General features: G+C 41.6%; 1 protein-coding gene across 1 annotated transcript in view; it reads left to right on the top strand.

Moving 5' to 3' along the window:
- Positions 1 to 11,108: 11,108 nt before the first annotated feature.
- Positions 11,109 to 13,104, top strand: part of Nampt (nicotinamide phosphoribosyltransferase) — a 36,233-nt gene continuing 34,237 nt past the window's right edge. Inside the window, exon 1 of the mRNA XM_077795964.1 lies at positions 11,109 to 11,308. Within this exon, the coding sequence (XP_077652090.1) occupies positions 11,252 to 11,308 (57 nt within the window). The 5' untranslated portion in view covers positions 11,109 to 11,251. The remainder of the gene's footprint in view (positions 11,309 to 13,104) is intronic.

The following is a 13,104-nucleotide window of genomic DNA, read 5'->3' on the forward strand; positions in this document are numbered from 1 at the left end:
CACGCTTACCCCCATGCTCTATTTTTCACACAGCAGCCACACTGATGCAAAATTGAGGGGGCAGCTTTAGAGCATCCAATTTAGATCAGAGCATCAAAGTCTCAAGAATACAGAAAGAATATGGATTGCCGAACCATCATTTAATTCCTGTACTGCTTTGGGGGCAGTGAGATTGTAGCAATCAATATGTCTAACTGCATGAGAGTTCCTTTAAAGGAGGGAAACTAATTCTTGGATATTATGCATATGTTTTCTCTAGAAGATGATTTTCCCCTTGAAGGCAAAGATTCCAATGCATCATTCCTCATAGAGCCAACAAAATTTTGAGCACAGTAGGTAGGTTTGTCAACTTTTCATTACTTAACAAAGTACATGGTAAACTTAAAAAGATAAAAGATTTGTTTTGGCTCACAGTTTCAGAGGTTTTGGTCCATGGTCATTAGTCCATGGCTTTTGGGCCTATGGTGAGGGAGCATATTATGGTAGAAGTGCATCTCAGAGAAAGCCTATAACTTATGGCTAGAAGTGAAAGACAGAAAGAGACTGGGGTCCTACTATCAACTTGGGTATGCTCTGGTTACTCCAAATGCCTCCCACAAAGCTTTACCTCTTAAAGGTTCTTCAAACTCTCAATATGCCATTCTGGGGACCCCGCCTCTAACACATGGGCCTTTGGGGATTCAAGTATCCAAATCATAGCAGTAGATTAAATTTTAATGGAGGGGATAGGAAGGGCAGCAGAATAAAATAGACATTATTATTGCTGTATGTATATAGGTGACTGTATGACCAATGTGATTCTGCAACCTGTACAATTAGAAAAATGAGAAACTATACCCTATTTGATTCAAATGTATGAATTGTCAAGATCATTTTACTGTCATGTGTAACTAATAAAAAAGAGGCCACTCTTCAGAGAGTAAAAGAATGTTATTAAATATGAATTGCATAAGAGCAAGGACCTTTTTCATCTTCTTTACCACTTGGAACAGCAGAACATAGTAGCTGCTTAATGAAAATGTAAAAAAAAAAATTGTTAATGGAAATGAATAAAGGCCTTTCTGAGAATGCAGCCAGCCCTCTGAGCCTAACCTAAGCCTGACCTTCTCTTCATCAATGGTAATTGTGAATATTTTATTCAATCAATTACTGCCCATACATTTAATTCCAAATCTCTAGACAAAGTGTGTTGCTTTGCTGTGTTTATATACCAGCTAGAACAGTGCTGCATGAAATTAAGTGACCAAGAAATGCTTTCAGATGGTAGTGATGACAATTTATCTTAAAAATGCTCACATTGATTTTTAAGTCTAAACATAACACACTAAAGAGTGTCTATGTACATAAGAACTATTGTTGACAATTTGAGTATCAATGCTCTGCTAGATTCAGTATAATGATATAATGGGCACAGTAATGTAAGGTTATAATGAAATGAGATTAGTTCATTAAGCATATATGAAAATAAGTCACTGTTGTACATTTACTCCTTCGAGATACAATCAATCTGGAAAAAAAAGTACAAACACTTGCTAGTCCATACAAAATTCTATGATCTTGCATAAGGAGTAAACATAGTCTTTTGTTGCTTTAAAGTAGCAAAAAATGGTTGGGTAGGATTGGGAGGAAGGGAGGAAGTGGTATATTCATGTACATCTTCTGCCTAGGTTGATTCTAGGGTACCAGGAAGACTATTAGAGTTCTATTCGAATTAAGACAGCCTTGGGCTATTGGAAGAAATTATTATAAAGTCACTGTGAATGATAGAGCTGTCTGCAATGGTGAGATTATTTCTACCTAATAAAGAAGGAGACAGTGAGTCAAATCCAAGCAGGTTCCTTCATGTACACAATTCATTCTGAGATATCTGGGCTCCTAGTTGGCAGTGATGTGTGATCATTGTTGTTGCCATTCCTAACCCCCTTCCTCCTTGATGGAAGGGCTGGCGTCCCACTGTAGAGACCAAATGTGCCAGCATTCTCACTTTCCCAGCCTCAGTTAAAGTGTGGACATGCCCTCAACCTGGATAGAAGGGCCAAGGAAAGTCTTTTGGGGTCTTCTTGGAAGGGTTTTCACACGTAATAAAGGAGAGAGATATGTACAAAACAAAACCCCATTTGTCCTTCTGTTTCTGTGTTTTTATATGAGGGTACTATATTTGGATCAATATAGGCAACTTGTGACCCCACAGAGATGAATCTTCATGAGAATAAAGAGGGGAGGGGGGAATCTTTATATTTTTCAGTTACTTAATCCACCCTAGAAAAGCCTACCTAAGACTTTCTTTTATGGATGAAATTAAAACCCTATTCTTTAAGCCCCCCTTTTCCCTATTCAAATTATTAAAATTTTTTTGCTTTTTCTCATATTTTTACTGGTACATTATAGTTGTATATAACTATGGGATTTGTTGTTACATATTCTTACATGCACACAATATAACAATATAATTTAGCCAATATATGCCACTTCTAATTTAGCTACATAGTTGCTTGTAACCAAAAGCATCCTGAGAATAGTGAAGAGAGATTTTAAAAAAAAAATTAAAACAGAATGGTGCCATTCAAATATCCTCTAGGCAAGCTCTCAGAAAGTTGTCTTAAGTATTTTAGATGAGAGAATTATGAAAGCCAGAATTATTTTGAAAGGTATGCTACAAGTTCAAATTACCATTGGGCCAAGAGCCTTACCTAGCACTACAACTTACAAAGCATGAAGCCACCTAAGAAGCACAGCTATAGGACGTGTGGCTGCAGAGGATGCCAGGCAGGCTAGAAAAGGCCACCATGCATCAGAGCAAAGAGAAGTGAGAATGACCCCCAAATCCAAAAATAACCAAAGCATTGAAACTAGTCTGTTAGAGACATTAGGAAGATAGGAGCTGGGATAATTTGGAAGAGGAAGAGAAGACTCTAAGTCCTAAACCATTTTGTTTGTTTCAGTTTTTTTTTAATTATCCCCATAAGTGGCTATGACCTGGAAAAATAAAAGAAAATCTAGAATGATGATTTATTATGTGAGTGTCTAAAGAATCATAGGTGTGATTCAGTAGAACAAAACATTTTCAAACCTTGGTTAGGACCATGGGCTTTAATTATATTAGAGTTTCATTGTTTCTGTTAGGTTTGGTTTGGGTTTTGGTTTTTCAGACCTAGGACTTTGCACATGCTGGGAAGCACTCTATCACCAATCCTCACTTAAGCTCATTACATTGGATTATTTTAACTAAATAATATGTACAGACATGCTGCTCAGTTTTAGTGGCTGTGTTCATTCTTATTGAGTTTGGATGAATTTGAAGAACAGGTTAAATGAAGTATCTGTGTAGAACCTAGTCCATGTATTCAATCTATAATTCTGAATTTCAGAGCAGGCCACTAGGATTTCTCTTTGCATGAGGAACCTCTGCCATCCTATGAAAAACAAAGAAAGGTTCTTTCAGACAGATAGTGGGCCCCTAGGACAGTATGATTAACACCCCAGACAAAGATGGGATAAAAAGGTTCCCAAGCTTCTGACTAATAAGTGCTACAGGTGAATAGCAAACTCACCATCAGCAAAGAGCTAGTTAGCCTAGACCTGGAACTCTTCCTTGGGTGTGTAGGAAGGCTGCTCGTAAGGTAGACAAGTGGTTTCTTCCTCTGGAACCTATAGCAAAGCTCTGTGGCACAAGGAATAGCAAGTACTAGGTCCAGCCTGCCTTTGGAGAAAATACTCTCACCGTGGGTTCTGAGGGGTAGATGAGGAATAATTTCTAAAAGAAGCAAAAACAAACTTCCTCTTTTCACAGATGCTACTAGCCAATATCTGTGAAATATATCCATTGGTTCTGCCAGCTTGTATGGCCAAAGTATCAGTACCCCACAGACCAAAATAGGTAAAATGAGGAAAGAAAGTAGAAATGGGAGGCAGAAACCGTCCCCCCCCCCTTTTTTCTAGAAAAGGAGAGAGAAGCTGTGATGACTGGAAGGAAGTGGGACGAAGTTCTACAATAGAAATTTGGATATGGGCAAGCAACACAATCTACCACAGGACCCCCCCCCCCACACACACACACCCTGCTTTTGCTGATGATGAAAATCGTTTGGCTTTTTTTTTAAGATGCATGAAATTCAGAAATGTTTATATCAAGACGATGTCATCAAAAAGGGAGGATTTGGAGGTTCAGAGGCAAGAAGAGGGTGACTGATGCAAGGGATCTGAAGAGACTGGTAGGATAGAAAAAGGTGGGGCAGCACAAGGAAAGACATCTCTTTCTGAGCCTGGTAAAGAAAGAAAGTATTGTGGAGGCCTGGTTAATCTATCAGGATTAACCAGGGCACACTGTGGTTAACAACTTCTGAAATCCATGGCTTTCAACAAGAAAGGTTTATTTCTCACTCACATCACACATCCAGTGTCTCTTGTTTCCGTGTTGTTTGAATTTCACGATTTAGATGACCAGATTAGCCCCTGTCTGGAATATTGCAGTCTGAAGGAAAATGGCAAACCATGCATCAGCTCTTAACATTGCTCCCGAAAAGCGATGCACATCTCTCAGATCGTATTTCATGGCAAGAGCCACTCACATGACCATGCCTGAGTTCAGCAGATCAGGAAGTAGAGGAGGGGCCGTGCACACAGTGAATAGTACAATAGCACTTTGGACATAGGCAAACGACACAACCCACAGAGGGCCATCCTGCTTTTAATGGTGATCAAAGATGCTCCTGTACTCATTCACTCAACATTTACTAAGCCCCTACTTACATGCCTGCCACTACACTTTATTCTAAGACTAGACCTCCATCTAAGTCAGACCTCTGCCCTCATAGATGTCATAGTTGAGGGAGTTCCTACCTGATAGCTTTGGTTTTTCTTACTGGCACAGGAGACAATGCCATCTGCTAAAAGAGAGGCAATTGTTCAAAGGTAGTAGTTTAAGAAGAGTGGTAAATATTTCAAACACTACTGAGCAAAATGGGAAAGAAGCTGAATTGGGGAAATAAAAGGATTGCCAGATGGCATGGCATGTCCTTCTACGGATGGCTAACTCATGGCTGTGTGATGTTCCCTAGCAGGCACAGTAGCCTGAAACACTAAGAGCCAAAAAAAGGTGAGGAACTTAGGACTAAAGGGCTAGGAGACAAGGGAGCCAGAGCTGATTTGAGCAATATGAAGGAATAGGGTCCACGCAAGATCGTAAGGAAGAAAGTCATGAGAACGTGCTGGGCCAGAAACAAAGGTCTTGAGAGCTAAGATTAGGTGTATTGGGAGGAGAGTAAGTGAAACAGAAAGGCAGGATGTACAGATCAGGGAATGTACTGCTGCCCTTTTAAGCTTTACAGGAGGAGCAGCTCTTAGTCTAGAAGAATGGAGGGTGTGGAAACTGGGTGAAGCCCAGTTGATCTTTATCCAATCTTTAATTGTTTCTCAGAAGTTGTCCCTGGAGACAAAGCTTATATGGACATGCAGTTTTACATTGATCTCACAATCTAATCTTGGGAGATAATGAATTACCTCTGTTGTTCTGTCTACCCTCACTCCAGACCCTAGTCATTTCACAGCTATTTGTGAAACAACCAACAGAAGGGCATCTCGTCTTAAAGTTCTTTCTCAGTGTTTCTTCATACAGCACTGTGCATAGGCTAGGTGTTTGTTCCTACCTCTTGAATAGAATCATAATGGGATTGGTTCTTTTTCCTGCTTTCTACTTCCTAGCAGGAATTTTCAGACTTTTAGGCATTGAAGTTTATAAACATTCAGCAACTTTAAGAACATCTTTCTCTGAACAAGACAAAATGGTGTTCATCCCCAAATCATGCAAAGTAAGGTGGAAACACTAAGATAGGAGGAGGGATAAGAAAACAGGATGGGAGAAAATTTTTAAATCATTTCAAGAAAAAAGGACTCTTTAGTTCAGTTTTATTGATAGAATTTATACACAATTCATCAATGTTAAGTATAGAATTCAATGAATATTGACAAATGTACATAGTTGTACAGCCACTACTCTGTATACCATTTCCATTACCTCAGAAATTCCCCTGATAGCCCTTTTCAGTCAATCTGACTTCCTTAGACTGAGCCCCTCTTTGGGTATGCTTTCTTTCACAATAGTTTTGTCTTGTCTTGAATTTCATATCAATAGAATCATACAGCACGTAGTCTTTCATGTTCAACTTCTTTAGGAAAACCAGTCATATGTGAAGTATTTGAAAATAGTTTATAGGTTAGAGAAATGCAAGGAAAATAGTAAGGTTCACCAGCCAAGGTGTCCACCTACTTTGGTTTCAGGCTAAATAAAAATGTCCCCCCCAAAAATCAGGTTTTATGTGTTATTTACTGTCAGATCAGGCGAGGCAGGCATCGACCAAAGGAGGCAGATTTAAAAGGGCTGCTGAACGAGGCTTTATTGAGATATCACTCCCGGGCAGAATTCGATCAGATCCACAGAGGGGACAGAAGAAGGGTCTGAGGAGAAACCGTGTGGAAGCTCCACCGGACTGGACTTTTATGGGGATTACAGCAGGAAGGGAAGGGCTCAGGATAGGAAAAGGTGTTTCTAGGGTCCCTTGCCCCCTTGGAGTTGGTCTGGTGAGTTGGCTGAACTCCAGGATTGGCCAGGGGGTCCTGCTGATTGACAGGTGTTAGTCAGGAGATCTGGCTGATTGACAGGCATTCCCCCCCCCCCCCCCCCCCGCATCTGATTGATGTTCTTTTCCGGTGCAGGCTGCTTTTGTTCTAAGTAGCCACCAAGTCACCACCAAGTTGCCACCACCGACCTAACATTTACATTTTTCTGACACTCAGCAAAAATGTGTAAACATTAAAACTAAAAATGTGTATCTAGATGCCACTGGAAACTTCTTTCTTGTACTAGAACTGATTAGCATACCTTGTTTTGATAAAACATTGAATTAAAAGACATCTTTTTATAGTTCTAACAATCTGATTCCCTCAGCCATTGATTTGGTCTATGGAGTCTCAAACAAGTAGCCTTCTACAAAAGTTATAAGTGATGATGACAATCAAATCCCTAAATGTAACATCATAACATGCACAATTGCTTACTTTTAAAGATGAATTTAAACCTTTTGTTTTTGCTTTCTGCCCTTATTTTCCATTTTATTTGATTGGAATTGAAAAAAATGGTTTAGATATACTGGAAAGCAAAAACTAACAAAGATGGGAAAATTAAGACTTGTCATATTGTATACATAGAATAGGAAGAAATCAGGTAGGCTACAAGACTTACATAAGAGTTTAACATCAGATTGCTTATCACCTCAGCATTGCCCAGAAAATAGTGGGTGAGGAGAGTAGACAGACATCAAACACACCACCAAGGTACAAAACTACTTTGCAATGGTATGTTTGTGAAAAATCTATACATCTGCACCAATTCTTATCGTCTGTGGATCATGGTTACTCTAGACTTTTGTACTTTTATACTAAGACTCAGTAGTTTTCTGTATCTCTTTGTGGTTGTAAAAGTCTCAGCAGACTGAGTCATTTTAGAGTGCTGCACTGAAAAATAATTAGTTCTATGAAGATAACCTATGTCTTTCTGTAGATAAGGCCTTTTCCTAGGAAATTAGAGCTCTGGGAGGTCCCAAGAGGGCCTTGGAAATTTGAATAAGAAAAAGAACTAAGTTTAATTTTTAAAAGCTTATCTTTTACATCTGTCTTTGTGACAACTGTTGCTAAATGGTATTTCTAGAGGTGAGTAAAAAGGGAGATAAATAGGACTACTCTCAGGGGTTGCAGGTGGGTGAGTTCAACACCTACCTCTCTTGAGTCTTCTGTTTTCGTGGGGTTTTTTTCCCCCTGAAGTGCAATCAGATCGGATATCTGAGACAACTTTTAAAATATCAAAGTGCATCAGAGGCTGTCTAATAGTGTGTGTAGAAAACAGGAGTGTAGCAGTTAATACCCACTTTGATCAAATGTGACTTTCAGGTCTTTCACAGCACTCTGAGGGTTAGAAACAAGGAATTGGTGGACCAATTTGCTGTGCTTAATTGGCTGTTTGGTAAAAATAGTAAACTAATCCAGAGTTTTTAATTACATGAGGAGGGCATTTGAGTCTATATATTAGTTATTACTTGTGATGTTGTAGTGACCAGAGAGAAACAGATTCTCAGATATTTTACATGCTATTGAAAGATCTCAGATACTAAATACTAGCATTATGATTTGGACATGAGGTCTCTTCTAAAAGCACATATGTTAATACAGGAATGTTTGGAGGTGAAATGATTGGATTTTGAGAGCTATAGCCCAACAACCCATACTAGTTTGAATGGACTGGTTGGTAACTGTAGGCAGGTAGGGTATGGCTGGAGGAAGGGGGTTACTGGAATTTGTCCTGGAAGGGTTTATCTTCCCTGTGGTCCCTGATCTACCGCCTGGTACTTCCTGGCTGTCATGAATGGAACAGTGCTCCTCCACCACACTCTTCTGCCATGATGTTCAGCCTCACCTTGAGCCCACAGCAATGGATGTGGCCAACCATGAATCAAACCTCTCTAACCATGAGCCAAAATAAGCTTTGCCTCCTTTAAGTTGTTCTGGTAAGGTATTTTGGTTACAGCAATGCAAAGCTAAGCTAACTAATACAACTAATTTTTAAGTTGCCTTTCAAGAGAAGTCATTTCAAAATGAAATTCTTTGTATTTGGTGATAATTTTTTTTATTTCTAAACCCTGATTAATTCAAAATTGTTATGGAACAACCATGTAGAAGGTACAATCATAAGAATATGCCTAATTCTGTCTTCAGCAAACGTGATCTTCTATGAGTCACATGACTTTTGTGTTACTCAGCTTTCTGTTGCTGTGACAAAATACCTGAGATAATCAATTTGGAAGGAAGAAAGGTTGATTTTGGCTCATGGTTTTAGAGATTTCAGTAGATGGTTGCTTTGGGCCAATGAGGCCATAGCATACCATGGTGGAAGCACATGGTAGAGGAAGCCCCTCACTTTTGAGGACAGAAAACAGTGGAAAGAGAGGCAGAGGGGCCAAAAGCCCTTTAAGGGCATTCCCTCTGTTACCTCTTAAAGCTTCCACCTCCTGATAACGCCAAGGGCTGGTGACCAAGTCTTTAGCATATGGATCTTAAGAAGATATTTAAGATCCAAACCATAATAACTTGATTGCCATCTATTCTTCTAGAGAATGCTGTGGGGACTGAGTTCAATACTACTTGTGCAGGCCTTATTCCTGCTTTTAACAAGCTATGTCAGTACACATGCAAGGTTAACATGTTTTTTACTTGTACTGATATTTGGCTTTTTCATTTTAAAACTGCAAATTCAACTCAAAGATTGCAAGATCAAATTTGCCTTTTTTTAAAAAGTGCTACTATAAACAAAGCCCACTTTGTAATCAGAATCCTATTTTTTTTCTGCATAAAACAGCATAGAACAATGGTCAGTTGTAAATACATGGATTCCAGAAAACTCAACAAATAAGAATTTGTCCTGTAAGTAAAGTAGGTTATGTAAATTTTAAGTGAATGAAGAAAAAAACACCAAATTAAGAGGGGCTAAAGGATCTTTTTCTTTCTTTGAAATACACTGCCTAATCTAACAAAATCTCCTCAATTCAAGTTTCTAAAAAATTACCTAGATTACATTTTTTTTAAAAAATTAATTCCCCAGCAGAGAATTCAGATTTTGTTTTTAACAATAAAGCATTAATAACAAAAAATAAATAACTAACTTTCCCCAGTAAACATGGAGTCAAACAAATTAACAAGGAAAAAAAGGAAACCTCGTTTTAAACCTTATTGCTGAAAATAATTCGAAATGTATTTGCAGTATTTACTACCGTGGTAAGTGCCTGAAGATCTCTCTCAATTCCATGATCTTTGCCCTATTTTCTACCTAACTATATGGATAAAGGCAAGGATGTGTGTTGACTTCAAGACATAGTCTGGACCTAAAAGCTTTTATTTGAAGCAATATCAACCATATTCCTAGTTTCCCTGAGATATATCTTCCAATTCACAAGTTCCTCCCCCCCTGGGGGGGGGATGAGATTTCTGCTATTGATTTTCATTAAGTTGCTTTTCTCTACTTATATCTTGTAAACCTAAATCGTAGAAACTTTTTTTTTAAACGAACATGAACATGCAAAGGGAATACTAATGTTATGTCAAATGCAACTATGAATAAGAAGTAAGTGGGTGGTCTTATGGTATTTCAGTGAAGTCATCAGACGTCATCTCACTTCTTTATTTGGGGGTCGCAAACTCGTTTTCCAGGATTTAACAAGTATAAGGATAATAAAAAGTCAGTTTCGCACCCTATCAAAGCAGTGGCTGGGTGCCTTTTACTTCCCGGCAATATTAGATTCAATTAGATCGTGTCCCTTCAAAAGCTGTGAAGGCTGTATTCAATCTCCACCTTACGAAATGGGCAATTTTCTCCAGCAAAGTCAAGGCATCCTTCAAAGGATCTAAGACCTCAGTCACCAGAGTCGACGAAAGCGGAGTACACGCGTCAAATTAAAGGACCCTCAGACCTCATTCGTCACCGCAGCTCCTCGGATTCTAAACAGAGGGCTAAGAGGGTAAGGAGGATGGGGCCAAGAGCTTCATCCTTAATCCAAGAGGGAGACAAAGGTAACTGAGCGCGTGCGGAGTCCAGGCGGGAGCGGTGGGAGGCCCTCAGGGTTTCAGGTGGACTCGGAGAACCCGCCTGGACTGGGTAGAGGGGCAGGAAAATCCCAACTGGCGCGGGCGAATTGGCTCCCTGCAAGAGGGGCGAGGCTGGGAACGCCCCCCAGGTCCCGCCCCTCCGCGCTGGCCGAGAAATGAAACCGAGGCGAGGGCTCAGGTCACGCGCCCAGGAGGCAGGCCGCTCGAGCTTCCCGGGTCCGGCGTCTCAGAGGAAGAGCGCGTGCCTCACGTCCTACCCGCCGCCCCGCCCCCTGCGCCCTGCGCACGCGCAGCAGCGCCCCGCGGCCCACCCCACCCCCCCGTCCCCCGGGGTGGGCGGGGCGGGGAACCGAGTTAGGAGGCCGCTGGACATCGCCGACCCTAACGTGTGAGCCACGGCCGCCGTCGCCCCCGCCCCCGCCGCGTCACGACTCCCGTCCCGCCCTTCTCTGGCCCCTCCCCACGCTCTGTCCTCCCCCTTTCCCTCCTCCTCCTCAGACCGAGCGGTGACTTAAGCAACGGAGCGCGGTGAAGCCCATTTTTCTCTTTCCTCGCAGCCGCGCCGGGGAGCTCGCGGCGCGCGCCCCCTCTACTCCGGCCCGAGATGAATGCTGCGGCAGAAGCCGAGTTCAACATCCTCTTGGCCACCGACTCCTACAAGGTACAGTTCGGGGCGGGGGCAGGGGAGGACTGGGGGCGCGTCAGGGACGAGCGCGAGACTGCGGCGGCCGGGTCTGGGGGCACAGCGCGAGGCGGCCCCGCGGGAAGGCGCGGCGCCGGCCGCGGGATGGGGCAGGTGGAGCTGGCGCCGCAGTAGAGTGGAGGTGGGTCGAGGAGGGATGGAGGGATGGACGGCAGGAGGCGGGGCCTGGGGCTGTGCGGTGGGGGGGCGCGGCCGGGGTCGGGGCGCCGGGCTTCGGGGCTCCCGCGGAGCCCGCCGGCGTGCCGGCGCCCACAGCCTCTTCTGGAGCGGGCCTCTTGGCCCCGGGCTGGGTTGGCCTGGACGAGGGTTCGTCCGAGGACTGGACCAGTTGGGTAACGGCCTCTGGAGCACAGCGGTGGAGGGAGGAGAGGGCTTTTCCCTGCCGAGCCGATCCCGCGCGCTCGCCCCTTGCTGGGCAGGTATGTCCTTTTCCTGAGTATGAGGTGGGAGAGGTCCTGCTAGGGTCGCTAGAGCAGCCACGTTCCTGACCCTTTGGCTCCGGTGCGGAGGACACATGTTGTGCCCGGTAGCGTTGCTGGATTCTCCCCCATCCTACTCCACTGGGCTGCGTTTCAAACTCCTTTGCACCTAGTGATCACTTCTGATCCCTTGTGGCAGAAGCCAATGTGCTCTTACACCTTTGAGGTCACTAGGATTTCTGTGAAAAGGAAAGTGAAACACGAGGAGGTAGAGGAACTGGAGTTTTAACACTGGAGAACTTGTAGAGAGGGAAATGACACAACATTGCTTCGTATGCTTATTGGATACTTGCATGTGTAACTGTCCCATTAATTTTATTTGAAACTCACACACATTAGCAAAGAAGAAACTAGGGGAAAATCTAGCAAATACTCTTTCTCTTAGTTTTCAAATTATGTCAAATAAACTGGACTATACTTTGGCCAACTTTTGTTAGCAAAAACACCTAAAAGGTGAGATGTCAGACCAGAAAACCCACTTGCACAAAATAAATTTTAGTTTTAAATTTTAGTATTTACCTTTTAACTTGGGTGGTTGGAATATAATGATGAAGCATTATACTTTCATGTTTTTGTTTCCTTTTTGTTTTTAATACTCCAATATTGGAAGAGTATTTTTTAGAGAATTCCATTTTGCTTAAGTTCTGTTTTGTCCATTTCTTTGCAGTTGCTTTATGATTATGTTAATAGTATAATAGATATGTTTTCGTTTAAACAGAGCCAAGATTCAACACTGTGATCTTTCAAATGAAATTTTAAAGTGGAAATCTACACTATTGCGTGACCATTATAATATCAAGTATGGTCATTCACTTGACCCTAAAACCTGCCTCTGTTCTCTCAGTTCAAGTGTAATGTTTATGGTATCCTGAGTAGTGATTTTAGAAATGTCTCATTCATGGTTTTGTAGAATATTGCCTTAACTAAATCTTTAAAATAATTTTCAGATTTTTTGTTGTGTTTTGGCTTATGCAGTGATTGAATTGTAAATGATAAATGTTCATGGAAGTTAAGTCTAGCCTAAAAACAAAAGGGAGTGCTGTTCTTCTGGACATTATATATGAAGAATGTAAAACTGGTTTAACATCAATTTTCTGGAATACGTTTAATTAGAATAGTGAATTACCTTGAAGCTTTCTAATCTCCTGCCAAGTCATACTTATCTACACTATTAGAATTTGCACTCATTTAATAAATTTCATTCCTGTCCATTTTCAAGTCAAGCTGGTATGTCTTATTCCCTGTCTTATATGAAGTCTTTCCAGAAGATTTTCA

Source organism: Urocitellus parryii, chromosome 3, assembly GCF_045843805.1.
Source record: "Urocitellus parryii isolate mUroPar1 chromosome 3, mUroPar1.hap1, whole genome shotgun sequence".
Lineage (NCBI taxonomy): Eukaryota > Metazoa > Chordata > Mammalia > Rodentia > Sciuridae > Urocitellus > Urocitellus parryii.